The sequence below is a fragment of the Balaenoptera physalus genome, assembly GCF_965194825.1.
Source record: "Balaenoptera physalus genome assembly, chromosome: 16".
NCBI classification, from domain to species: Eukaryota; Metazoa; Chordata; class Mammalia; order Artiodactyla; family Balaenopteridae; genus Balaenoptera; species Balaenoptera physalus.
Window position 1 is genome coordinate 77,499,754 of NC_138898.1, and position 25,058 is coordinate 77,524,811.

Genomic DNA, 25,058 nt, shown 5'->3' on the forward strand with positions numbered 1-25,058 from the left:
GGCACCGGCCCACGCGAGTCCCTTGAGAGAGTTTCCCATCCATCCTAAGCTAGGCTTCTTAAGCTTGGCGCGGACTACATATCCCAGCATGCGCCGCATTAGATAACCACTACTCTCAACATGCCTTCTGCAACTGTGCAAGCCACAGCACCGGGATCAAGAACTACAACTTCCGACTTGCATGACAACTGCGGCGGCGCTATTTAAAAAGCGTCAGAGAGGAGATGCAGGGCCACGCCCGGCTCTTCCAGTTCCGCTCCCTAGGATGAGCTGCGAGGAGAGGGGCGGAGCCTTAGGCCTGAGCCAAGATGGCGGCTGCGAAGCTAAGCCCCGCGGACTCGCTCTCATTCTGCCTCGCGCAGCTCACGGCGGCGGCCGGGGAGGGTCTAGGTGGGGGAAAGGACACAGCTACCAACGAGACACCCTTGGGCCGTGCGCTCCTAGCCCTCCGTACGCGCCACGTCAAGGCAGCTGGGGGAATCGAGCGCTTCCGGGCACGCGGCGGGCTCCGCCCCCTTCTCGCGCTGCTACGGCGAGCGGCTGCAGCGGGTCCCGCCCCGTCCCAGGCTGGCCCAGGCTCCGCCCCCTCGTCGGTCGAGTCAGCGGCTTCTTCTGGCCCCGCCCCCTCGCTGGGACCCGCCCCCTCTGCTGCGTCGTCATCGACGCCCTCGCCACCAGCGCGCCTGCGCAAGACGCTGGACTTGGCGCTCAGCGTCCTAGCCAACTGCTGTACGGAAGGGGAGTGCCGGGCTGAAGTGCGCAGACTCGGAGGCATTATCCCTTTGGGTAAGTGCTCCGCCCCCATTTCCTAGAAGGATTCTACCCACACCTCTGTGTCTGGGCGTGGGCGGAGTCTTGAGTTCTTTGTGTTGTAACCTGGAAGATCGTGCTTTCTGACGGCGCAGCGCCCGCAGCTCTCATGATGTCATGACCCGTGACGTCACTGCTCTCTCTATAAATTATACCCTAGCTCTCTTAGATCAGATGCCAATTACCTGGGTATTGGTTGTGGAACACCTCTCTCGCATCTGGGCTGCTGGAGGCCAAAGGGTTACTTGGTGAATCTTTCAAATGGTTCTTACTCTCCATTTATGTTCATAGCAGGCACTCAGTGTCTACTGTGTCCAGCCTTGAGCAGGGCTCTGAAATCCCATTTGATGAGCCGGGGGTCAGAAAGTGTAGTGGTTGAGAATGTGGGCTCTGCAGTCACCTAGACCCATCCGAGGCTAGGATTGTAAAATGGAGTAATAACAGCTACCTCAAAAGACTGGAATAGGGAGAAAATGAAATACAAAGATAGAATGCAGATATCTAAGTCTGGACTGGGTACTTCTAGTTATTAAAAACTAGCACAATGAGAACAAATCCTGGGAATTCCCTGGCGTCCAGTGGTTAGGACTCGGCACTTTCACTGCTGGGGCCTGGGTTCTGATCCCTGGTCGGGGAACTAAGATTCCACAAGCCTTGTGGCACAGCCAGAAAAAAAAACAAATTCTAAGCCAATATTTTATAATAACTATAAATGGAGTGTAACCTTTAAAATTTGTGAATCACTGTATTGTACACCTGAAACTTATTTAATATTGTACATTAACTACACTTCAATTTTTAAAAAAAGAACAAATCCTAACAAAAGATAGCAAGCTTTTCTGTTTACCAGCTAAATTGGCGCCTTCTAGTGGCAACGTTGTGAACACAGTTTACTTTACTTCTTTGCCAGCTATGAATTTATGCCTATTTTGATGAAATCTTAATTTTTTTGATAAAATAAAACATTAATATATTTAAAATTTTCATTGACAAGAGGCCTGGCACATTAATAAGTCCTCAATAAATATAAGTTTTGTTGTTAGTGTATAACCCCCATTATTCATTCACTGTTTTGTATTTTAAATATCTCCTGAATCCATCCACTTCTTTGCCTTCTTCCATCACGTGCCCAGAGACTGTGCTGGGCTGTGCTGGTAGCTGACTTGGGTCAAGCCGTCTAATTACTTTTGCAACAGCTCCATGTTGCTCCCCCTGCCTTATTCTTTCCCCCTGTAATCCACTCTCCCCATGGCTTCCAGATTTTATCATGTCACTTCCATTCTTAAAACCCTGTGTGGCTCCCAGTGCCCTCACATTCAAGTCCTGAGCCCTTGGCCTGATCAAGGCCCTTCATGAAGTCATAGCATAAACACTAGATCTCACCTCTGGGCCTTTGCAAAGGTTACTTCGAAACCTGAAATGCCCTGTAACACTCCCATCCACCGTCCTTCTAGCAAATACCTACCTATCTAACCTTCCAGACCCCACAAGTGTTAGGCCTATTCTGGAGGCCTTCCCTGACTCTCTCAGGCCACATTCTTGAGGTGATTAATGAGAGAGACAAGAAGGAGTAGAAACCTCAAGAGGCCAAACCCTCTTGCAGTGACTATTCTTCAGTGTGTGAAGACAGACAGCATCCAGAACCGAACTGCCCGTGCTCTGGGGAACTTAGCCATGGAACCTGAGAGCTGTGGGGACATCCACTCTGCTGGTGAGCAGGCTCTGAGGGTGGAGCCACCTGGGGCTTGGGGGTGGGAGAAGGGCTTGGGTGTCTGTCCTCGCTCACCTTCTGTCTTCTTCCCTCTCCAGGTGCTGTTCCCCTGCTTGTTGAGGGCCTGACGGCCTGCCAGGACTCACAGTGCCGCCAGAGTGTGGTTCGTGCCCTCCGCAACCTGGCGGACTCACCCCAGCACCGCCTGGCCTTGGCAAAGCAGGGAGCGGTGCGCCCGCTGGCCGAGCTTCTGGCCGCTGCCCCAGACCCTGCGATGACCTTGGCCTTAGTCCGTGCCCTCCTGGAGCTGAGTCGAGGCTGCTCCCGGGCCTGTGCTGAGCAGCTAAGTCTGGGTGGAGGACTAGGCCCACTGGTCAGCCTGGCCTCCCACCCCAAAAGAGCAGTGCGTGAGGCAGCCATCCTGATCCTTGCCAATCTGTGCGCCCAGGGCCTGGTAAGGCCTGCGCTGGGCAATGCTGGTGGTGTGGAGGTGCTACTAGGTGAACTCCGGCGGCGCCGGGGCCCCAGCGGGGCTAGCCCAGCCTCCCAGCAGCCCCTGGTGCGGGCCGTGTGTCTGCTGTGCCGGGAGGCTATCAACCGGGCCCGACTGCGGGATGCTGGTGGTTTGGAGCTGCTGATGGGCCTGCTGCGGGATCCTCGCGCCAGCGCCTGGCACCCTCGTGTTGTGGCGGCCCTCGTGGGCTTCTTCTATGACACTGGGGCCCTGGGCCGGCTGCAGGCTCTGGGACTTGTACCTCTCCTGGCTGGGCAACTATGTGGTGAGGCTGGTGATGAGGAAGAAGAGGGAAGAGAAGCTGCTTCCTGGGACTTCCCTGAGGAGAGGACTCCTGAGCGGGCAGAGGCCGGAAGCTTCCAAAGCCTCAGGTGAGTTCCCACCTGATGCTGTGGGGTAGGGTCTCTTCACTACCCTCACTCTCCGCCCATTCTGTCTCGGTAAGACTTTTATTGACTCTGATTCCTAATTCCTTGTTCTCACTGAACATGACCACTTTCCAGTCCCCATTAAATATACCTCTTCTCCCTTGGGGCCAGCTTTGACCTTGGCTCCACCCCAGCACCTCTGAACTTTGGGGCCCAGAGAGGTTCCCTGGAAGGTAGTATGTGCACTGGTTCTGATGATACGTTCTGGCATCTAAGTTCTTATTCTGGTACCTTCAGTGTGTGAAGACAGACAGCATCCAGAACCGAAGCTGAGTCAGCTCAGGAAAGTTAAACAACTTCTCTGAGCATCGGATTCCTTGTTAGTAGAACGAAAGATAATACATACCTACCCCACAGAGTTGTTGTAAAGATCAAATGAAGGCACTTTACACCTTACCTGGCACTAAGCAGCGCTCAGTAAACGTCAGCCTTCTGTGAACTCCTGACCTCATTTCCCACTGCTTTCCTGGTGCCCACTATACTCTTACACACTGGCCTTCTAGCTAGTTTTTGAACCTGGCAGATAAGTACCATCTCAGGGCCTCTTCGGTTATTGTTCCCTGTGCCTAGGGCACTCTTCCTCCAAGATGCCTTGATTAGATCTCACCCTCATCAGCACCCAATTTTAAAATGTCAGCTCTCCCCTCCCCGGGCTCTTTTCTGTTCCCTTTTACTTTGCTCCATATGCATCACTTCACACCACACTAACTGCACACGAACATACCTTGTGGTTTCCTTATTTTGTTATCTGTTTCTCCTCACTAGAATATAGACTCTAGGAGGCAGGACCTTTTGCTCACTGCTTCTCCCCAGCACCTGAAACGGGGCTTAGCACACAATAAGCATCAGTAATTGCCGAATGAGCTGGGGTTTGCCCCCACCTCCCTTTTTCCCTGTCCCCCGCTCGGGCCCACCCTCTCTCCTGGCCTCTGTCACCTCCTTTTGCACAACCGATCTTTTGGCCCTGCCCCCTCCCCTCGGCTCTGGGTTCCATCCCCTCTTTCTCCCTCGGCAGGTCCTGGCTGATCTCCGAGGGCTATGCTGCAGACCCGGGAGACATCTCTCCCGACTGGTCCCCGGAGCGCTGTCCGCAGCCTCCAGAGCCGGCCAGTCGGGCCAGCCCCTCCCTGGGCCCGACCTCGCTGCGGACGCCCCGCGCCCTGCGCCCGCCCGCCCGCAGCCCCGCCGCCACTGCCCCCGAGGAGCCCTGGGGCCGCGAGGGGCCAGCGCTGCTGCTGCTGTCGCGCTTCTCCCAGGCTCCCGACCCCAGCGGGGCGCTGGTGACCGGGCCGGCCCTTTGCGGCCTGCTGGCCTACGTGACGGGCGCGCCGGGCTCGCCGAGCCCCCGCGCGCTGCGCATCCTGGCGCGGCTCACCTGCAACCCCGCCTGCCTCGAGGCCTTCGTGCGCAGCTACGGGGCGGCACTGCTGCGCGCCTGGCTCGTGCTCGGCGTCGCCCCCGACGACTGGCCCGCACTGCGCTCCCGGCCCGCTCGTCGCAGCCAGCACCAGCACCGAGAGCTGGGTGGGTCCCCGCGCGCCTCTCTGCCCACGTGTGAGGCCACGCGCCCCTCCATGCCTTCCGTGCGCCCTGCGGCTCACCCGCTGTCTCACTGCTCTCCTCTGCCCACCGACCACCGTTTGGACAACCTCAGCCACTAGGTGGTGGCGGGGAGGGACTCCCTTCTGCTCCACTGTCCCCACACGCAGAGTTCTTCAGCCTCTGCCCGAGCCTTGGGGCCCAGAGACCCCAGCACTGGGCTTGGCCCGAACAGCTTAGAATTGTGCCTGTCTTCGTCTCCTTACCCAGTGTCTTCTTGGTTCCGCGTTGTCCTGACTCCTGCACTGTCCTTGACTACCACTGGGCACACTGATGGTGAACCCAGGCTCAGGCACTATGTTCTCTCAGGCCCCACCACCCCTTCCAGCCCTGCCAGGGACTGCCCGGGCTTCTGCGCCCTGTTTCAGTCCTTGAGGGCCCAGACTTACTCCCTGACCATCTCACTCCCCGTTCTTGCCCTTGACCTCCAGTTCCTAGTGTCCAGACCCCATCCCTCCAGGGCCTGCCGTCATCCCCCTCTTCCTTGCCCCCGGGGTTGTTCCCCCCCCACCCCATTCCTTTCGGGGACCCAGAGGCCTGTCTTGCCTGTCCCACCGCCATCTTGGATACCAGCTCCCAACCTGACCTGCTCTGCCCACCCTGGCAGGTGAGATGCTGCTGCAGAACCTGACCGTGCAGGCCGAATCGCCCTTTGGAGTGGGTGCCCTCACTCACCTGCTGCTCTCTGGGAGCCCTGAGGACCGCGTGGCCTGCGCACTCACCCTGCCCTTCATCTGTCGGTGAGGGAGGCGGGGGTGCCTCGCAGGGGTGGGGGGAGCAAGGCTGCTGTCCCCCAGCCCCGCCCTTTCCCACCTTCTGAAAGGTTCTCTTTTCTCCCCGAAGGAAGCCCTCTCTGTGGCGCCGGCTGCTCCTGGACCAGGGTGGCCTCCGTCTCCTCCTCTCAGCACTCACCCGGCCAGCTCCACACCCGCTCTTCCTCTTCTTTGCCGCGGACTCCCTTTCCTGCCTCCAAGGCCTGGTGTCTCCCACTGTGAGCCCAGCCCTCCTACCTGCGATCCCCTTGGACCTGGACCCGCCCTCCCCTTGCCTCTATGAACCTCTGCTGGGCCCAGCCCCCACGCCAGCCCCTGACCTCCACTTCCTACTGGACTCAGGCCTCCAGCTCCCTGCCCAGCGAGCCGCCTCAGCCAACGCCTCCCCCTTTTTTCGGGCCCTGCTAGCTGGCAGCTTTGCCGAAGCCCACATGGACCTAGTGCCACTGCGGGGCCTGTCACCCAGTGCAGCCTGGCCTGTCCTGCATCACTTGCATGGCTGCCGGGGCTGCGGAGCTACCCTGGGGCCTGTCCCTCCACCGGGCCAGCCCCTGATGGGCTCAGAGGCTGAGGAAGCCCTGGAAGCTGCTGGCCGTTTCCTGCTGCCTGGGCTGGAGGAGGAGCTGGAAGAAGCCGTGGGCCGCATCCACCTGGGACCCCAGGGCGGCCCAGAGTCAGTGGGTGAGGTGTTCCGCCTGGGCCGGCCCCGGCTGGCTGCCCACTGCGCTCGCTGGACCCTGGGCCTGGGGCAGTGCCCACGGAAGCGGGCCCTGGCCCTGGTGGGGCTTGTGGAGGCAGCAGGCGACGAGGCGGGGCCCCTAACTGAGGCCTTCCTGGCTGTGATGATGGGGGTAGAATTGGGGGGCGAGGGTCCCAGCCGAGACGGTTGATGTCCCCTGGGAGGAGACGCGAGGATGAGTTGGCTGTGAGGAGTTCTCCCCCAGAGCGGCACAGGAGCAGGCTGGGCAGCAGGCGTCCCCATCAAGGACCGATGAGAGGGTGGACCGAGACCCCGGGGTGATGACCTGAAGACAGGAATGAGAAGCCAAGGCGAGGCGTGGGGCCCACAAGATGGAGAACAGCCCAGGGCCCCAGGCACTTGGCCTGGCTCAGCTTTCTGGAGTTGGAATTAAAAACTTTGGAGTTGGCTACCCCTGTTGTGTGGTGTCTCTGCTTACCTCCCTGTGGTAGTACCCCAACCCCCTCACCCATCAAGTAGGGTCCTGTCCCGGTTTCTGTGTCTCAATACAGGCCACCCTTGGCATATAGGAGTTGTTTTTTAATTAATTTATTTATTTATTTTTGGCTGTGTTGGGTCTTCGTTGCTGCATGCAGGCTTTCTCTAGTTGCGGCGAGCAGGGGCTACTCTTCATTGCGGTGCGTGGGCTTCTCATTGCGGTGGCTTCTCTTGTTGGGGAGCACGGGCTCTAGGCGTGCGGGCTTCAGTAGTTGTGGCACGTGGGCTCAGTAGTTGTGGCTCTCGGGCTCTAGAGTGCAGGCTCAGTAGTTGTGGCGCACGGGTCTAGTTGCTCCACGGCATGTGGAATCTTCCCAGACCAGGGCTCAAACCCCTGTCCCCTGCATTGGCAGGCGGATTCTTAACCACTGCGCCACCAGGGAAGCCCAGGAGTTTAATAAGTAATTACGCGCTGGTTCCTGGAGCCCTGGGATATGGTTGAGTTCCCAGGCTTCTCCTGAGGATGTGGTTTTAGGCCCCAGGGGAAGCCTGCTTCCTGCTGAGGCTACCTCGTTGCTCAGATAGCCACCCAGCTGGACACACACCTTGATCAGGACTAAGAGGGTTGTGCTGAGGGGATGTGAGTGTGGGGATGTACATCCAAGACCTCGGCATTGCGGTTTCCTCAGCTCCCTTCACCCATCGTGGGTCTTTAGTCTCTGGATCCATTTTCATCTCTTGGGCCAACTGTCCTGCCGTTTTTCTCAGGGAAGACCTACTGTGTTCTTCAAGCCCCTGAGGCCCTTAGTCGTGCCCAGAGGTAGCTGGAGCCCTAGGCTGGCATTCAGGTGAGGAAAGGGCTTGCATTGCTTTGGTCGTCCAGGCAGGGTCTCCATAATCTGGTTCCCAGATCACTGGCCACTTAGGTGGCAGCCTGACTTTGAGGACAGTGTCTGGACTGGGCCTGTCTGCTAGCTTCTGGGGAGCTAAGGTTTCCCCTTGCTGCCTCTGTGCCTCAGGGAGTGTCTAGGTCTCTGTTATCAGGCTGTGCCTTAAAACCACCCAGAGAGCTTTTTTTTCCCCCCCTTAATGTATTATATAAATATTTATGTAAGGATCTATTCATTTCTCTCTCTGGCTTTTTTTTTTGTGACACACGGTCTGTGGGATCTGCATGCAGTATCTTAGTTCCCTGACCAGGGATCCAACCCATGCCCTCTGCAGTGGAAGCATGGAGTCCTAACCACTGGACTGCCAGGGAAGTCCGCAGAGAGCTTTTTAAAAATACTGATGCCTGGGCCCTTTCTGACTGAATTGGACTGAGGGGAGGGTGACTTGGGCATCAGTATTTTGAAAAAAGCTCCCAGGTTCTGATTTGCTGCTGGGTTGAGGAACCCCCTGCCCCCATTCCAGTGCTCACGTCTGGACTCAGGTCTGGGTTGAGACCCACAGTCCAGTGGCTGCAGCCACACCTGTTGTGTCTGTCCACACCTATCTCTAGAGTTTCTCGTTCCCAACTTGACTTCTCAGGGTCTCAGTCCAGGGAAGGCCTCTTGTTCCTTTGTGGCTGGAGTCTGTGTCTTGCTTTCTTCTCTATGTTCAGCAGTATCTTGGGAAAGGGCTCTTTTGGGACAGGTCTGGCTCATCTCAGTGCTGGGGACGTCTGGCTGGGGTCTGGCTGCCTGGGAGTGTTTCCCCTGAGTCTGTGTGGGGCTTCGGCCTCGGTTTCTCTTTACCTGTGTCTGTATGTCTGTTTCCAACACTATGGCTTAGTGTCTGTGGGTGGGTTCATTGTGTCTCTCTGTCTCTGAGAGATTTCTTTGTATCTAGTTTGTGTGCCCTTTGGGATCTCTGTTTATGTCATTGTCACAGTCTCTAAGGGAAGGTCTCCGAACCTGGGATCTGACTGATCCTTAGAACATCGCTCCCACCTCCAATCCCAAAACTCTGTCTGGAGCAGGCTCCCAGGAACAGCCTGGGTGGGAGGGGAGCTCTGTCTAGGACTCAGGGTGCTAGTTTTGGGGTGGGGGTGGGCTTGGGGGCCTCAGTCTGTGTCTAAGGGTCTCACAGGCAGAGGATCTCCAGCTTAGTCTGCAAGAGCCACTTTCTTACTTTGGCTCTGGCCGCCTGGGGCTCCCTGCGGCTGAGGCCAAGGCTGGGGTGTGGCCGTCTCCGCAGCAAGCAAGCAGGCTGGGCCTGAGTGGGCCGGGGCCCGGGGCCCTCCCTCCCTTTCAGGCCCCCACCCCGGGTTCTCCCGTTCATTGCCCACCCCCCCCCCCAGCCCTATCCCAGCGGGTCCCAGCTTCCTTACATGGTCACGGCTGGGCCTCCAGCTCCCGGACGTCCCCCCGCCCCCCGCCCCCACCGGACACGGCCCCCGCCCTGCTCGCCCCGCGCGCGGTCTGCCCGCGCCCCGTCATGGAGGACCTGGGTGAGTGGGGCCCGGGTCCCCTTGTCCCCAGTCCCTCCCCACCGCCTGGACCCGCTTCCCCATCCTGGCGCCCCCTCGCACTCCCGGCATCTCTCCATCCCTGCCTCCTGTCTTCTCGTTTCTGGTCTCTGCCGGCGCCTCCTTTCCGACTCCACGTCCCCCTTCCTGCCTCTCCCTTCCTGCCTTTGCCAGACTGGCTGCTCCCTCCCTTCTTCCCTCGCTCCACTCCTCCATCACTGGCTGCGGACGGATGGGCAGGGAGGCGCAGCGCCTGTCGGCGCCTGGGCTCAGGAGCTCTGGGAAGGGAGGAGTTAAAGGCACCTTGGGTCCAGGGACTGGGAAAGTAGACGGGAAGGGAGAATGTGACATTAAGTTCTGGAGAAGAAAATGGGTTTGCCCTAGGGTTTTGGGAAGGAAAGGGTTAAGAGCCCTTAAGTATGGTAGGTGTCAGGTCCTTGGGGCAGAAAGTATAATAGATGAATGCCAAGATGCCAGGGAGAGGTTAAGTGTCCCACCAAGGCGCTCAGAGATGCAGAGTAAAGGGGCAGGGACTTCTAGATTCTGGAAGGTAATGAGTTCAAAGGATCCGGATCTGGGGATGGAGGGTGGGGGGCAGGGGAGGGGGGCGGCGGGTGTGTGTGTGTGTATCCATCTGTCTGTCGGTCGGTCTTGGGGCAGGAAGGAGCACCCAGGCATCTCATCCTCCCTGTCTGTTAGAACTGGGGCTGGAAGGCTGTGCCCTTCGTGGGAGAGAAAGGGTTCCAGCACCCTGCAGTAGGGGGTGCTGCTCAGCTGGGGTAACGCGCACTGGTACGGTGAAGAATAAGCCAATCAGAAAGCAGGTCCCAGCAGACTCACCAATGAGGTGCATAGGGTGGAGCCCAGTGGCGTCTGGAGGTGGGCCAGGGCTGGGAGGGGTCTCTTTAGGTGTAGGGTGTGTGGCAGAAAGAGCTTCCAATCAGAAAGCTGGTGTCAGGCATACAGCCAATTGAGCAATTTGGGGTGAAGCCAAATTTGGCTCCAGTAAAAAGCCGCTTTTGACTGCATTACGGAAGATTCGGAGAATAAAAGAATCAGGTAGCTGAATTTGTATATGAATCTCAGGATGAGCCATGTGGGATGTTCCGATCATAAATAGTCCTTGCTGCCCTTCCACATCTCTGCCTTGGTCTGGCTTTGTGTTTCTTCTGATTCTTGACCTCTGCTCCTAATACTGGCTTCCATCCTCCTCAAACACTGCCCACTTAGAACACTTGTTCTCTGATCTCTTAAGGCCCTGTCTCTGCCTTAACCTTGACCTCCCAACCTCTCACCCTGACGGCCTCTCCCTGCAGATGCCCTGCTCTCTGACCTGGAGACCACAACCTCACACATGCCAAGGTCAGGGGCTCTAAAAGAGCGGCCCCCAGAGCCCCTCACGTCTCCTCTGACACAGGTGAGATCAGCTGCTGGGGACTGGGGCAACCACTAGGGCCAGGTTTGGCAAGGGCAAAGGAAATCTAGGCCTGAGTGGGTACGGTACAGTATAGGCAAGTGCAGTACTGTACTTTACAGTACAGTAAAGTACAGGCCTATCATCCCACACACATGTCCTTCTCTATAGATGGGGTCCGGGGAATCTTCAGGAGCCTCTGGGGACAAGGATCATCTGTACAGGTGAGGGGGCTGGGTACTGGGGGATGGGGGAGCCAGTTGAGACTCAGGCTTGTATTCCCCACCCCTGAACCCAGGCCCCCACCCTGTTTCCCAGCACGGTATGCAAGCCTCGGTCCCCGAAGCCTGCGGCCCCTGCAGCCCCTCCATTCTCCTCTTCCTGTGGTGTCTTGGGCACGGGTCTCTGTGAGCTAGACCGGTTGCTTCAGGAACTTAACGCTACTCAGTTCAACATCACAGGTACCAGGGTTACTGGGGCAGGGCTTGATGGGATGGGGGGCAGGGCAGAGCAGAGGCTAAGTGGGTATAGACTTCCCAGAGTAGCAGCTAAAGGGATACAAGCCTTAACTGGGAAGGAGGCTAGAGCATGGCCCCATGTCCAGTGCCCTTCTATCCTCTCTGCAGATGAAATAATGTCTCAGTTCCCATCTAGCAAGGAGACTGCAGGGGAGCAGAAGGAGGACCAATCTGAGGACAAGAAAAGGCCCAGCCCGTGAGTTTGGCATAGTTGGCAGGGCTGGGAGAGGGGTGATCAGTCCTGGATGCCTGAGTTACGGGAGGAAGCATTACTCTGAGGCTCTAAGCTGACACAAGTTGTGTTCTTCACAGCCCTCCCAGTCCCTCCCCTGTTCTCCCAAAGCCTTCGGCCACCTCAGCCACCCTGGAGCTAGATAGGCTGATGGCCTCACTCTCTGACTTCCGTGTCCAGAATCATGTGAGTCACTCAGGGAGTGAGGGGTGGGCCAGCGTGGATTTGTGGCTCTCAATCCATTTTAGACCCTCCCACATCTGCTGCCTTGCTGACTCAACTCTCCTGTCCTCTCTGCTGCAGCTTCCGGCCTCTGGGCCAACCCAGCCACCAGTGCCAAGCTCCGTGAATGAGGGCTCCCCCTCCCCACCAGGGCCCGCTGGCAAAGGCAGCCTAGACACCATGCTGGGGCTGCTTCAGTCTGACCTCAGCCGCCGAGGCGTTCCCACCCAAGCCAAGGGCCTCTGTGGCTCCTGCAATAAACCCATTGCTGGGCAAGTAAGTGGAGCCCTGCGAATAAGGGAGTAGAGACCCACAGACCCATCTTTACTGAGAGCCAGTGGGTATTATTGTTGTTCATATTTTACGGATGAGGGAACTGAAGCTCCGAGTCACACAGCAAGTAAGTGGCAGAGTAAGAATTCCAATCCAGTTCTTATTTATTCTGGTCCTACTGTGTGCCAGGCTCTATGCTAGCTCCTTTACAAACCCCCATCTCAATTAATCTCCACAAAAGCCTCATTGGCTCCACCCACCAGTCTGGTTTGGGAGCTCCGGTCCTTGGCTTATTGACTGAGCAGATGTTACTGGCAGCTGTGCCCAGTGGTTGACCTAGTTCCTCCTGCTAGATAAAGCGACCTACCGCCATCCTAGAATTTCCAATCTCAGCAAAGCAGGGTGGCATTATGACTTTCGTGGGTCCTAAGCACTTTCACCTTCATGGGCCCCTTCTTCCATTAATAAAATATATTAAAAATTGCATTTTATGACTGTGTTGGTATAAAGATGAATATATTAGTATTATATATGAAGTAATTCTTCTCCTAGCTCATTTTTTCTTCTAATTTTAAGAGAAATTACAACATTTTTGTGGGTTCCTAAAGTATGCTGGGCCCTAGGCACCGTGCTGGAAGATGGGTTGAGTCTGCATCACTTACAGACTGAGTGACTTGAACGTTAGATTCTTCATCCTGATTGCTCAGAGATAAGATTCGAAAAGTGCTACGTAAACCTTGACTCACTGGGCACATGGCAGCCCGAGGGCCACTCTGACCCAGGCCTCACCCCCCAACTCGCAGGTGGTGACGGCGCTTGGCCGTGCTTGGCACCCTGAGCACTTCGTTTGCGGTGGCTGTTCCACAGCCCTGGGAGGCAGCAGCTTCTTCGAGAAGGATGGAGCTCCCTTCTGTCCCGAGTGCTACTTCGAGCGCTTCTCCCCACGATGTGGCCTCTGCAATCAACCCATCCGACACGTGAGCCCCGCCTCTGTCTCACCCAAGGCGCCTGTGGGATGGGCCTCATCCACTTACACTTCTCCCATCCCCACGCCCACCCCAGCCCCGTCCCTCGTTCTCGTCCACGGCCCTTTAAACTTCGCCCTCTCTCTTTGATTCCCAAGTTCCTGCTTAGGTCTCCCACACCTTACACTCGTACTTCAACCCACTCACCTAGGTTCAGGGCGGAAGAGGGAGGGGAGTAGAAATTGAGGGCCACACTGAGTGTTCCCTTTTATTCCCCGCAGAAGATGGTTACTGCCTTGGGCACCCACTGGCACCCGGAGCATTTCTGCTGCGTCAGTTGCGGGGAGCCCTTCGGAGATGAGGGTGAGAGCTTGACTCCCACCTTGAAAGCCGCGGGTCCGCTCGACATCCCGCCCTGCTCTCTTTGGGCCAGCGCACTACGACCTCCGAAGTCCTCGGAGCCGCGAATTTTCTCCTGCTCTCTCCTGGCCCCAACCTGTCCCACCTGTGTGTTCCCATCCCATCCGTTCCCGCTCTGCCCCCGCCCCCAGACCCCATGCCTCTCCGCCTACCGCCTCCCCTGGCCCCATAGCCTCAGATCTTGTGGGGCTCCTGGTGCCACCTCGCACCCTTTTCCTTCCTCCTACTCGGTTCCCGCTCCTAGGTTTCCACGAGAGGGAGGGCCGCCCCTACTGCCGCCGAGACTTCCTGCAGCTCTTCGCCCCGCGCTGCCAGGGCTGCCAAGGCCCCATTCTGGATAACTACATCTCGGCGCTCAGCGCACTCTGGCACCCAGACTGTTTTGTCTGCAGGGTGCGTGGCTGGGGGGCGGGGCCTGGGAGGGACCGGCCAGCGCGGGGCGGGACTAGGAGCCTGGGGCGGGGCGATTATTCAGAGCAGGGTCCTGGGGAGGCGAGGCTTCGCCTTTGAGGGCGGTGCGAGGGGCTGCGGGGGGGGGGGGGGGGGGTGGGGGGGGGGTCTTGGGACGGGGAGGGGGCGGGTTATTCAGCTCGTAAGGCAAGATATTTCGTCTGGAGATCGGCGCTGACCTATCCTTTCGCGGTTGCCCTTCCCCAGGAATGCTTCGCGCCCTTCTCGGGAGGCAGCTTTTTTGAGCACGAGGGCCGTCCGCTGTGCGAGAACCATTTCCACGCGCGGCGCGGGTCGCTGTGCGCCACGTGTGGCCTCCCGGTGACCGGCCGATGCGTGTCGGCCCTGGGCCGCCGCTTCCATCCGGACCACTTCACCTGCACCTTCTGCCTGCGCCCGCTCACCAAGGGCTCCTTCCAGGAGCGCGCAGGCAAGCCCTACTGCCAGCCCTGCTTCCTCAAGCTCTTCGGCTGACCGCCTGTCGGGCTCGCCCCTTTGGGAGAGCGCGGCCCCCAAAACCTCGCCCTTCCCGAAAAGACCGGGCTCTCCAGACCCCAAGGCCTTGCTCTTAGAGCTTGGGGCTCCCCCAGCCCAGCTCCGTAAGGCCCCACCCCCTGGAGGGACCGGCCCCGAAGGTACTGTACGTTCTCCATGGGCGAGTTCAGAAAAGGCCCCGCCGGTGCTAAGGCCACGCGCCCCACGAATTGGGTCGTATACTGGCAAGCGATCCCGCGTGAGCCCTTCACTTTATTCCCAGCCTTGAGGGAGCCCCCCGACTGGAGGAGGGCCCTTGCAGTTCCCACGAATCCAAGGCCAGGCCAGAATGTCCCTCTCCCCGCCCCTCACTGCTCAGTGCACTTTTTTTACCTACATAAACACACATTCCACGTCACACCGGTGCTGTGTCTCTGCGCGGGAGTGCCTCGCGTCGTGACGCCCCGCCCCTTGTACTGGCTCGGGCCGCGATGCGTTCTAGGCCACCGCCCTGTGGCGGGAGCCGGACCTTCAGACTCAGCCCTTGCAGGCTGTCCTTCACCTGTCAGATGCCCCTGAGGCTGGAAAAGCAGGCCACCTGCGCAGGATTGTACAGACGGTGACGAGCCTGGACGGGAGCTCAAGCAGGACCCACCAAACCTTCCCGTCCCCAACCCCCCATCCTTCAGTTTCTTATATCCTCGAAATAAGCACTTAATCTGTACCCCTCCCACTCCCTTCCACCCTGCCACCTTGGCTGGCTTCCAGATTTTTCCCCCTCCTTAAAAGACCCTCAGAGATGGGGCTCCATTCAAGTGCCAATTTATGCCCACCCTTTGGATCTGGGCATCAAATTACAGCTTCCCTCATACGGGTATTGACTCATAACAGCTCGGCTAGGCACAGGATGACACTTGGGGTGGTCAGGGCAGTGACTGAGGGAAGCGCTGGGGGCTGTAAGAGCCAGAAGGAGGCTTCTAACTCAGATTGGAAGTCAAGGAGGGCTTCCTGGAGGTGGTGACACCTTAGCCTAGCCCCAGCAGAGAAGGGTGGGGCCAGGGTTTCTTAAGTATGGAGAAGTTCAGGCTCCATCTGAATCCCCAAGCCCCAGAGGCCTTTCTAAGCCTGGTACCTTAGATTCTGAAGTTCCCTAGGGAGGGGGCCTGGACTCCTGGGTCCTAACTACAGGGACCTTTGAGGCTGGAAACAATCGATTCTCAGAGGCCCTTCCATCTCAAGGAGGAGCTAACAGCCAAGGAGAACATGTGTGGGCAAGAGACAAAGGTGAGGTTCTCTGTCTTGGCCTCGGGCAGAACCCCCAGATCCTTTCCTCTCTGAGGCTCCACCACTTGGGTCTTCCTAGGCCTCCTGCTCTTCCTCTTCCACAAATTCTCCCTGGGGAATGCTGTCCATCCCTTGGCTTGTAACCACCACCAAGTCTTGAGCCATTCATTTACCAAGTGTTTACTGAGCACGTGCTGTCCTAGGCTCCATGCCAGGTGCTGGGGAGACCATAGGGAACATGTTCCTTGGCCTCACAGTCTGGTAGGGGAGACAGAGGAAAAACAAACACACAGTGACAAGTGTGATGAAGTAATGGGGACTTCCTTGATGGCCTAGGTAAAGCTGGCCCTTCCCTCTAGTTTCCACCCACAGCACCTCCCTAGTCCCTCACTTATCATTATTGCAAATAGGTGTTTGTTTGTTGCTTGTTTATTTCTGAAATGAAGGCAAGCTCCTGGGAGTTTGTTTGTCAGATGACATGTTTGTTTTGCTGACCATTTTCTGTCCAGTGTCTAGGATGCTGTCTAGCATGTGGTAAGTGCTCCATAAATGTTTGCTAATGAAGGAAGGAATGAGGAAGGAAGGAAAGGAGCGAAGGCGAGAAGGAAAAAATAGAGAACTAAGTTAGTGAAGGTAGGGAAGGGAGCACTTGAACCAGACTGTCAGAGAAGGCCTCTGTGAATATCTACATTGAGACTTTGAAGGTTGAGGAAAGAGCCAGCCAGGCAAAGAGCCTGAGGAGAGCATCCCAGGCAGAGGAAACAGCAAATGCAAAGGCCAGGCAGTAGGAAAAAGCTTGGCATGTTGGAAGAAAGAAAAGGAGGCCAGTGTGGTTGATTAGAGTGAGCAAGGGAGAGAGTAGTTGGAGATGAGGTCAAGGAGGACCTAGGTGCCACATCACGAAGGGCTTTGCAGGCCCCCGCGAGGGCACAGAGATTTGATTTTAAGTGCCCATAACCCCAACGTGTCCTCTGATGCTTGCCCCTGGATTTCTCCCAGGCCCTTCAAATTCATCGCCCACTGAAGCAGACACTGTGGGTGCCCTGGCCATATCCACCTGGCCCATCTGGGAAGTCGTATGCAGACACTCCCCAGACATTCAGTCTCCCCAGCTGCTCCCTGAGTTTCTGTCAGGGTGCTCTCTGGAGGAGGGCCTGGGGTGGGTGGGGGAGGTTCCCTAACCTCCAGCCAGTTAGAGACAGGGATTGGTGAATGAATACCCCAGCTTTCTGGCCCCTTGGGGGTCAGTTCTGAGGTGAGTTCTCCACAGTGTCTCAGAGGGTCCCCACTGGGATTGTCACAGTGGTAACCTTTCGATCAACACATGCTTTATTGGCTTTTCTCCTTTCTTTGTCTCTCTTCCCCACTCCTTACTGGGATCAGCTCCCCAATACAGTCCTTGCACCCCAATTCTCATCGTAGAGTCTGCTTTTGAAGGGACCAAAATGAAGGCATTCCTTAAGTAACTCATCACATTCCCCTAAAATATTGTTCTCTGTTCCCCATCTCCAGCATGAACCCAGTTCCCATAATCAGACATCCAAGTCTGGTCAGTTCTTCTAGAAAGGCAGAGGTACGGATATTTATCCAACCCCTCCCTTCTTGCATCCAGCCCTGTGCTGAGCAATGGGACTCCAGGGATGAATCAGATCATTTCCTGCTCTTGGGGAGTCTTTGGTCAATTGGGGAGACAGACCTGGACCCAGGCAAGGTCCATGCAATGTGCTCAGAACTGTGTCAGGAAAGTCCAAGAAGTTTTTCCCGAAGAGACGCCATGGGCTGGGCACTAAAGGCTGAGTAGGAGCTGACCATCTGGGAGGCAGGGAGGCATTCTAGGCAGAAGGCACAGCTTATACAAAAGTTTGGGGGTATGAGAATACAGGGGCCGGGTTGGGCAAGGGAATGGGAAAGAAATATGATTTCACTCTGGGTTTGGTATGGAGGAGCAAGGGGAAGGGTGGGCAGGGGTCGGGGCATCAGGCTGAGAAGCTGCTGCCTCCTCCTGGGTGTGATGGGGAGCTATGGAGTCTTCCTAAGCAGGGGAGTGACACTGTCAGATTTGGGTTTGAAAATGATCCCTCTGGATTAGTCAGACTCAGGGGGTTGGCTCAGCCGGGATCCCTAGGTCAAAGCTGAAGGGTAGGCATTTTTAGCAGGTGAAAGAAGTGATTTTGAGCCTGGAGCTCTGGGGAAGGGGTGGGGGCTAAGGCCCAGGAAGGGGAGTGCTCTTGAATTTGAAAGTGCCCAGCTCCGCAGGACCAGCCTGCAGCCTCAATGAGAACTGATTCAGCTAAACAAAGCCGGGGAGGGAGGACTTGTCGGCTCATTGCCCCTGGGGTAACCATTAATCCTTCCCCGGGGGGAATCCAGGGGCTGGTGCCCTGAGGGGCAGATCCTGGGCAGAATGGAGGAACACACAGAGGCAGGCTCAGCACCAGGGCTGGGGGAACAGAGGGCCCTAATTGACAACACTGCCGACATCCTGGTCATTGCGGCTTATTTCCTGCTGGTCATTGGTGTCGGCTTGTGGGTGAGAAGCTGGGGGATGCTGCTGGGGGCCCGCTTTTGGAGCCTGGGGGAAAGGTCTCGGACAGTCCCAATGTGTGGTAGGGGAAGGATGCCTGGATCTTTGAGGGAGAAACCCGGGGTGGGGGGCAAGTAAGTCTTTTGCTAGCCCCAGGGTGGCCCAGCCCACACTCATGCATGCCTTGTCTGTCCACCTTTGGATTGGACTAGTTGAGGGGTTGGTGGATCTTCATGGGGACAGCATTGTAAATGAGGTCTCTTCTACATAATGGCTGGCTGACGAGAAACCCATATCCAGGGCCCCCAGGAAAGTGTGGCCGAATGCAGCCACACTCAGGCTTGGGGAACCGGACCCTAGGTTAGGGTCTGGGTAGATCTGGGTGCCTGGGAGGAGGCTGGGGGTGCAGGTATGAACCGTCAGGGGAGCCGTGCGCTGGTTAATCTTCAGCCTGAAACAAGGCTGAGGAATGTGTTGAGGAGGCTAATGAGGTCCAAAGATGTGCCCCAAACCCAGGCGTCTCCCCACTCCCGTCCCCCAGTCCATGTGCAGAACCAACAGAGGCACCGTTGGCGGCTACTTCCTGGCGGGACGAAGCATGGCGTGGTGGCCGGTGAGAGAGACTGGGCTGTGGAGCGGGAGGAGGCCTAGAGAAGCAGCCTGGCTCACCCCAACCTCTGGCCACCCAGGTCGGGGCCTCTCTCTTCGCCAGCAACATCGGCAGTGGCCACTTCGTGGGCCTGGCAGGGACGGGCGCGGCAAGCGGCCTGGCTGTGGCTGGATTTGAGTGGAATGTGAGCGCCCCTTTTTGCCAATAACCCCCACCTCCCCGTGGGAACCCCTGGAAGGGTCACACCTGGAGAGGCTCCAGGCGGGAGAGGTGGGGATGTGAGACCAGAGGTGGGACTTCCCAGCTGTGAGGTGGGGCTGGGCTTCGAGGGAGGCTCACGCAGCCAGCTTGGAGGCAGAGGCATGTGGGAGATACCACGTTCAGGGCAGGGGTAGGCCCTGCTCCTGACTCGCTATCGCTATGTGAGCCTGGACCAGCCACGCCCTCTGTGGCCTTGATTTTACTCCTCTCTGGAGTGGGGTGAACAGTCTCAAGGATAGTGAAGTGCTTCTTCTGATGCTCTCTGAATCTGTGGCCTGTGAGGGTCACTAGGCTAAATGAAAGCCCCTTGCAGAAGTGGGCAGGAGACGGAGGGTTGGGAAAATCAGGGCTTTGAGCTCAGGGCTTCCTGGAGGAGGAGGCCTCTGAGCTGAGCCTTGAGGGACGGAAGGTTTGGGTGGGTGGAGAGGAGAGGGAAGGCAGAGGTTGGGGATCAGGCTGAGGGTTCTGTGCTTGGATTCAGGTGTGGGGGGGGAGGACGAGGAGGATAGGGACCATCTTGGGAGGGATGGCCAGGGGTCATGGCCTGGCAGGGCAAGAAGGGCTCTAGTTAAGGGCCCAACAAAGTATCAAGACCTTGTCCCTAATGACCAGGGCCCAGGGACATCTGCATCTGTGTCCTCTGGGCCCCTCCTGCAACCTTGCCTTGGAGTAGCACTTTTCACCAAGAGAAGAAGTTTCCTCAGACCCATCAGGGGCGAGGACGCACTCATGGCAGGATCTCCCACAGGGAGTGACCCTCAGCTGTTGCGCTGTGCCCGCAGGCGCTGTTCGTGGTGCTGCTACTTGGCTGGCTCTTCGCGCCCGTGTACCTGACCGCGGGCGTCATTACGATGCCGCAGTACCTGCGCAAGCGCTTTGGCGGCCATCGAATCCGCCTCTACTTGTCCGTGCTCTCGCTTTTTCTGTACATCTTCACCAAGATTTCGGTGCGCATGCGCGGGGAGCTGGTCGGGACCCTGGTAGGGTGGGATCACCCAGTGGAGGTCTCTGGAAAGCCCTGGACGGGGCGGGAACAAGGAGCAATGACTGTAAGAACCGTGATGGAGGCAAGGCCTGGAAGGAATAGGCTTCTGGGGCGACAACCATAGTGAGAGGTATCTGGGAAGACCAGGGCATCTAAAAACGAGGGAACTTTTGAGGTGTGGCCACATAGGGTCGTGATCTGGGCAGAAAGTGGACCTGGGTCCCCACCCTGGCCCCTGGGTCCTGACCTGCGTGCTTGCTCCTTCCCCCAAGGTGGACATGTTCTCCGGGGCGGTATTCATTCAACAGGCTCTGGGCTGGAACATCTATGCCTCCGTCATCGCGCTTCTGGGCATCACCATGATCTACACTGTGACAGGTGGCAGGTGGCAGGGGCTTAGGGAAGGGAGCGTGGATCTGTGGGCGGGGCTTAGGGGAGTCACCAAAGGAAAGCGGGCTGGAGAAGTTCTTAAGGGTGATGTGATCCAAGCAGGAGAAGGACCTAAATCTTTGGAAAGCAAACTACTCCCCCCCTCCACATTCCTTGGATTTGGTCTGGAAGTTCAGAGATCTGAGCCCGTCCTGGGCCTGGGCAAAAAGGAAGATTTAACAGCTCTTGAACACCTGGGAAGGGAGAGCCGACTTGGCCAGACTCCAAAGCTCACCAAACCCAGTGCAGGTTGGAGGATTCTGGGGTGGTGACCGAGGCCTGACGCTGGAGCAGCGTGGGTGGGGTCTGGTACCAAGGCCGGCTTGAGGGGCCCGGCCCTTCGAATGGGATGAGAATCGGACCTTAGAGAATCACCTCCTCCTATCACACAGAAGAGAAAACTGGGGCTGAGAGGAGGGCCTGTAGCGGAAGTCCTGCACGTGGGCACCTGGCATTAGTGGAGCCTAAAACTCAGCCCCACTGTGCTCACGCAGCCCTGCCTCCTGACGCTGGAGTGCGTGAGCCCAGGGAATGGGCCATCCTTTTGAAATTTGCCCTCCAGGAAAGGGGAACCCTTTTCCAATTCGCACAAAGACACTGTATGTACAGTGTGGCAGCCTGTCTGGGCTGTCTCCACTGACCCAGGCCATTGCAGGAGGGCTGGCAGCGCTGATGTACACGGATACGGTGCAGACCTTCGTCATTCTCGCGGGGGCCTTCGTCCTCATGGGTTACGGTACGGGCTCAGCTGATGGGGGAGGGGCGCAGAGGTCACAGTTCACAGATCTCTCCACCTGGGAGCAGGGACATCGCGAGTCTGCGGCATGTGGGTCCTAGGAAGGGCCTTGTCGCGGGCACCATGTCCCCTAACTGCTTTGCCCTCACAGCCTTCCACGAGGTGGGCGGGTATTCGGGGCTTTTCGACAAATACCTGGGGGCAATGACGTCCCTGACGGTGTCCGAGGATCCGGCGGTGGGCAACATCTCCAGCTCCTGCTATCGACCCCGGCCCGACTCCTACCATCTGCTCCGGGACCCTGTGACGGGGGACCTGCCGTGGCCTGCGCTGCTTCTGGGGCTTACCATCGTCTCAAGCTGGTACTGGTGCAGCGACCAGGTGCGGGGTCAGGGCCTGGGCAGGGAGCGAGGCTGGGGCAGAACTGGAACCGCGGTGGGCGGAGCTGAGATGGGTGGAGCCTGAACCCATCTGGGAAGCCAAGTGGAAGGCGTGGTCCGAGGGAGCGGGAAGCCTGCCAGTTAGAGCTAAACCGGATGGAGCTGGATCCGAGTCAGGGTCTGCGCTTGGAGCTGAATTGCCCGCTTCGATGGGCCAGCCGCGGGGTCTGGATTAGAGCAGCGAGTTGAGGCAGGGCGGGAGGGGCGGGGTACCCGGGACTGGACGCAGGTAGTTGAACGCCCCTCGTCGCAGGTCATAGTGCAGCGCTGCCTGGCTGGGAAAAACCTGACCCACATCAAGGCGGGCTGCATCCTGTGCGGCTACTTGAAGCTGATGCCCATGTTCCTCATGGTCATGCCGGGCATGATCAGCCGCATTCTTTACCCGGGTAACGTCTGCAACCCCGCCCCGACCGAGAGTCCTGTGCCCCATCCATCCCCTTTCTTTTTTTTTTTTTTAATTTTTTTAATTTAATTTAATTTAGTTATTTATTTATTTATTTATGGCTGTGTTGGGTCTTCGTTTCTGTGCGAGGGCTTTCTCTAGTTGCGGCAAGTGGGGACCACTCTTCATCGCGGTGCGCAGGCCTCTCACTATCGCGGCCTCTCTTGTTGCGGAGCACAGGCTCCAGATGCGCAGGCTCAGTAATTGTGGCTCACGGGCCTAGTTGCTCCGCGGCATGTGGGATCTTCCCAGACCAGGGCTCGAACCCGTGTCCCCTGCATTGGCAGGCAGATTCTCAACCACTGCGCCACCAGGGAAGCCCCATCCCCTTTCTTGTGCAAGGATACAGGTGCCTGTCTCCCATTTCCGTTCCCGTCCTGAGATCTGGGCCACCCAGTCCCACCTCCCACCCGGGGGTCCCATCTCTCCTCCACTGGGATTCCCCGTCCCCACTTCTGGGATCCGAAGTTCCAGACCCGGTGCCGCCCTAGCCGCGTCGTGCCCTTTCCCGCAGACGAGGTGGCGTGCGTGGTGCCAGAGGTGTGTAAGCGCGTGTGTGGCACCGAGGTGGGATGCTCCAACATCGCCTACCCGCGGCTCGTCGTGAAGCTCATGCCCAACGGTGAGGGCGGGCCCCCGGGTTGCCCCGCTGCCCACAGGCGCCAGTGGGAGGAGTCACCCCTCGCCCAGCCCGCACCCTCCCGGGACGCCCTCGTGGCCCCAGACTCACGGCTCCGTCGGCCCGCAGGTCTGCGCGGACTCATGCTGGCGGTCATGCTGGCCGCGCTCATGTCCTCGCTGGCCTCGATCTTTAACAGCAGCAGCACGCTTTTCACCATGGACATCTACACGCGCCTGCGGCCCCGCGCGGGCGACCGCGAGTTGCTACTAGTAGGACGGTGGGCCTGGGTTTTCCATCTCCTGCCCCACGAATCAGCCCCGGGTGGGGGCAGGGAGCACTCGTAGGGACAGGGGGAGACGGGGTCCCGGGTGAAACCACCTGATGGCCGTCCACCGCAGGCTCTGGGTGGTGTTCATCGTGGCCGTGTCGGTGGCCTGGCTTCCCGTGGTGCAGGCGGCGCAGGGCGGGCAGCTCTTTGATTACATCCAGTCGGTCTCCAGCTACCTGGCGCCGCCGGTGTCGGCCGTCTTCGTGCTGGCGCTCTTCGTGCCCCGCGTTAATGAGAAGGTGAGTGTGTGTGTTCATTGGGAGCTCGGCGCCGGACTTGGAAACCCGAGGCTGACGCGTTCTCTGGCCCCGCAGGGCGCCTTCTGGGGACTGATCGGGGGCCTGCTGATGGGTCTGGCACGCCTGGTTCCCGAGTTCTCCTTTGGCTCGGGCAGCTGCGTGCGCCCCTCGGCGTGCCCCGCGCTCTTCTGCCGCGTGCACTACCTCTACTTTGCCATCGTGCTCTTCGTCTGCACCGGCCTCCTCACCCTCGTGGTCTCCCTGTGCACACCGCCCATCCCGCGCAAGCACGTAAGTGCGGGCCTCTGGACGGGGCACCAAACGTGGGCCGCTGCGGGCCCTCTCCACCAGCAGTCGGCCAGCCTTCTTCCCAGAACTCCCAGTGGGTAGCACCTGAATTTCTATACCGAGGCTTGGTGAGGGCAGGCTGAGAGTCCAGTTTGAAGCTTCATTTGCAAAGCAAGTACAATGTTTTTATTTAAATCACATTTATTTGAGGTGGTCTGGAGGCGGCTTGAAGAAGACTGTGGGGGAGGTTAAAGCCCCCCAGAGTCTTGGCCTGATTGGTGGCTGAGAGGGATAGAGTACTACCCTGAACGCCCAAAAAGGGTTTGGTCTTGGGCTGTGGCAAGGCAGGTGCCCCAGGGCAGAGCTGATTGGAGGGAGGACAAAAGAGGTGGGCCCGGAAGGATGGGCAGGACCCCACAGGTGGAGAAGGGGAAAGGCAGCAGGAGGGAACCCTGTGAGCAAACACCCACGGGAAGGAACACTGTGTTATCAGGGCTGTAAGACTAAAGTACTACGATCGTGAGTGTAGACAGGGTGATGAAGCAGAGGGCTGAGCAGGGCCAAGAGCTTTAAACACCCAGCTGAGGAGCTCGGGTTTAGCCTGAGGGCAAAGGGCAGCCGTGGAAGGTCATCCTGGAGTGAGCCTGGGCGGGTGTGCAGGCTGGACAGAGGGAGGTGAGGGAGTGCCAGTGTGGATGAGAGACCTCCAGGTTCGGGGTGGGGGAACGGCACTCCCACTTGGTCCCTGCTCCCACCCTTCCCCAGCTCCACCGCCTGGTCTTCAGTCTCCGGTACAGCAAGGAGGAGCGGGAGGACCTGGATGCTGAGGAGCTAGCAGGTCCACCCGCAGCCCCTGTACAGAACGGGCGCCCTGAGCACGCGGTGGAGATGGAGGGTAAGGCACTGCCCGGGGAGCTGGGGTGGGGGAGCTGGGGGAGCCGACTAACTGTACGGCCGCAATTTCTCCCAGAGCCCCCTTCCCCAGCACCAGGCCTGTTCCGCCAGTGCCTGCTCTGGTTCTGTGGAATGAGCAGGGGTGGGGCAGGCAGTCCCCCACGCCCTACCCAGGAGGAGATGGCTGCCGCAGCCAGGCGACTGGAGGACATCAGTGAGGACCCAAGCTGGGCCCGCGTCGTCAGCCTCAATGCCCTGCTCATGATGGCCGTGGCCACGTTCCTCTGGGGCTTTTACGCCTGAGGTCAACTGTGTCGGGCGCCACGAGCCACAGCCTTGCAGTGAGTGGGGGTGGGGAGCCTGCAGTGGTGAGAAGGGCCTGGGGCAGGAGAGTGGGGGGTAAGGCCCTGGTACCCCTTCTCTCTACCTTGTCTCTGCCTGGGGCCCAGTCCATCTGATTGGTAGTCACTTCCTTGGCCAACTGGCCACATCGGTGCCCCTAAGCAAAAATAAAGCTGCCTTTCCCAGGTCCTGCTGTGGCCAA

At 58.2% G+C, this 25,058-nt stretch overlaps 3 protein-coding genes across 7 annotated transcripts; all 3 read left to right on the plus strand.

Annotated features, from left to right (window-relative positions):
* Nucleotides 1-188: 188 nt before the first annotated feature.
* Nucleotides 189-6,986, plus strand: ARMC5 (armadillo repeat containing 5; the record flags this gene model as incomplete). Of its 2 annotated transcripts, XM_082431187.1 has the most annotated exons (6): nucleotides 309-786; nucleotides 2,414-2,521; nucleotides 2,620-3,406; nucleotides 4,479-4,987; nucleotides 5,670-5,802; nucleotides 5,906-6,986. In XM_082431187.1, the coding sequence occupies 6 exons, from the start codon at nucleotides 309-311 to the stop codon at nucleotides 6,723-6,725; spliced, it is 2,835 nt and encodes a 944-aa protein (XP_082287313.1). In that variant the 3' UTR covers nucleotides 6,726-6,986. The 2 variants fall into 2 exon arrangements, with proteins under 2 accessions (XP_082287314.1, XP_082287313.1); XM_082431188.1 differs by lacking the exon at nucleotides 2,414-2,521 and having other exon boundaries at nucleotides 189-786.
* A 2,374-nt stretch (nucleotides 6,987-9,360) lies between these two features.
* On the plus strand, nucleotides 9,361-16,173 carry TGFB1I1 (transforming growth factor beta 1 induced transcript 1). Of its 3 annotated transcripts, none has more exons than XM_082431195.1 (11): nucleotides 9,361-9,443; nucleotides 10,717-10,878; nucleotides 11,047-11,099; nucleotides 11,194-11,336; nucleotides 11,502-11,589; nucleotides 11,706-11,811; nucleotides 11,929-12,123; nucleotides 12,924-13,097; nucleotides 13,367-13,448; nucleotides 13,750-13,898; nucleotides 14,163-16,173. In XM_082431195.1, exons 2-11 carry the CDS (start codon nucleotides 10,816-10,818, stop codon nucleotides 14,427-14,429), a joined length of 1,320 nt encoding a protein of 439 aa, XP_082287321.1. In that variant the 5' UTR covers nucleotides 9,361-9,443; nucleotides 10,717-10,815; the 3' UTR covers nucleotides 14,430-16,173. The 3 variants fall into 3 exon arrangements, with proteins under 3 accessions (XP_082287321.1, XP_082287320.1, XP_082287322.1); XM_082431194.1 differs by having other exon boundaries at nucleotides 9,387-9,443; nucleotides 10,778-10,878; XM_082431196.1 differs by lacking the exon at nucleotides 9,361-9,443 and adding an exon at nucleotides 10,502-10,520 and having other exon boundaries at nucleotides 10,778-10,878.
* A 1,534-nt stretch (nucleotides 16,174-17,707) lies between these two features.
* SLC5A2 (solute carrier family 5 member 2) lies at nucleotides 17,708-25,045 on the plus strand. 2 transcript variants are annotated; one of them, XM_082431190.1, is made up of 14 exons: nucleotides 17,709-18,243; nucleotides 18,779-18,850; nucleotides 18,927-19,031; nucleotides 19,891-20,055; nucleotides 20,366-20,471; nucleotides 21,178-21,258; nucleotides 21,410-21,639; nucleotides 21,952-22,087; nucleotides 22,658-22,765; nucleotides 22,892-23,042; nucleotides 23,164-23,332; nucleotides 23,408-23,623; nucleotides 24,386-24,515; nucleotides 24,591-25,045. In XM_082431190.1, the coding sequence occupies exons 1-14, from the start codon at nucleotides 18,118-18,120 to the stop codon at nucleotides 24,815-24,817; spliced, it is 2,022 nt and encodes a 673-aa protein (XP_082287316.1). In that variant the 5' UTR covers nucleotides 17,709-18,117; the 3' UTR covers nucleotides 24,818-25,045. The 2 variants fall into 2 exon arrangements, with proteins under 2 accessions (XP_082287315.1, XP_082287316.1); XM_082431189.1 differs by having other exon boundaries at nucleotides 17,708-18,243; nucleotides 24,386-25,045.
* The last annotated feature ends 13 nt before the right edge of the window (nucleotides 25,046-25,058 follow it).

Bases quoted from the DNA above. Each gene is read 5' to 3' on its own strand.
- TGFB1I1 (XM_082431194.1), top strand. The intron at 11,590-11,705 runs GTGAGTTTGGCA...TGTTCTTCACAG, and splicing joins GACAAGAAAAGGCCCAGCCC to CCCTCCCAGTCCCTCCCCTG. The intron at 11,812-11,928 runs GTGAGTCACTCA...TCTCTGCTGCAG, and splicing joins ACTTCCGTGTCCAGAATCAT to CTTCCGGCCTCTGGGCCAAC.
- SLC5A2 (XM_082431189.1), top strand. From the start codon at position 18,118: ATGGAGGAACACACAGAGGCAGGCTCAGCACCAGGGCTGGGGGAACAG. The intron at 20,472-21,177 runs GTGGCAGGTGGC...AGGCCATTGCAG, and splicing joins CATGATCTACACTGTGACAG to GAGGGCTGGCAGCGCTGATG. The intron at 22,088-22,657 runs GTAACGTCTGCA...CCTTTCCCGCAG, and splicing joins CAGCCGCATTCTTTACCCGG to ACGAGGTGGCGTGCGTGGTG.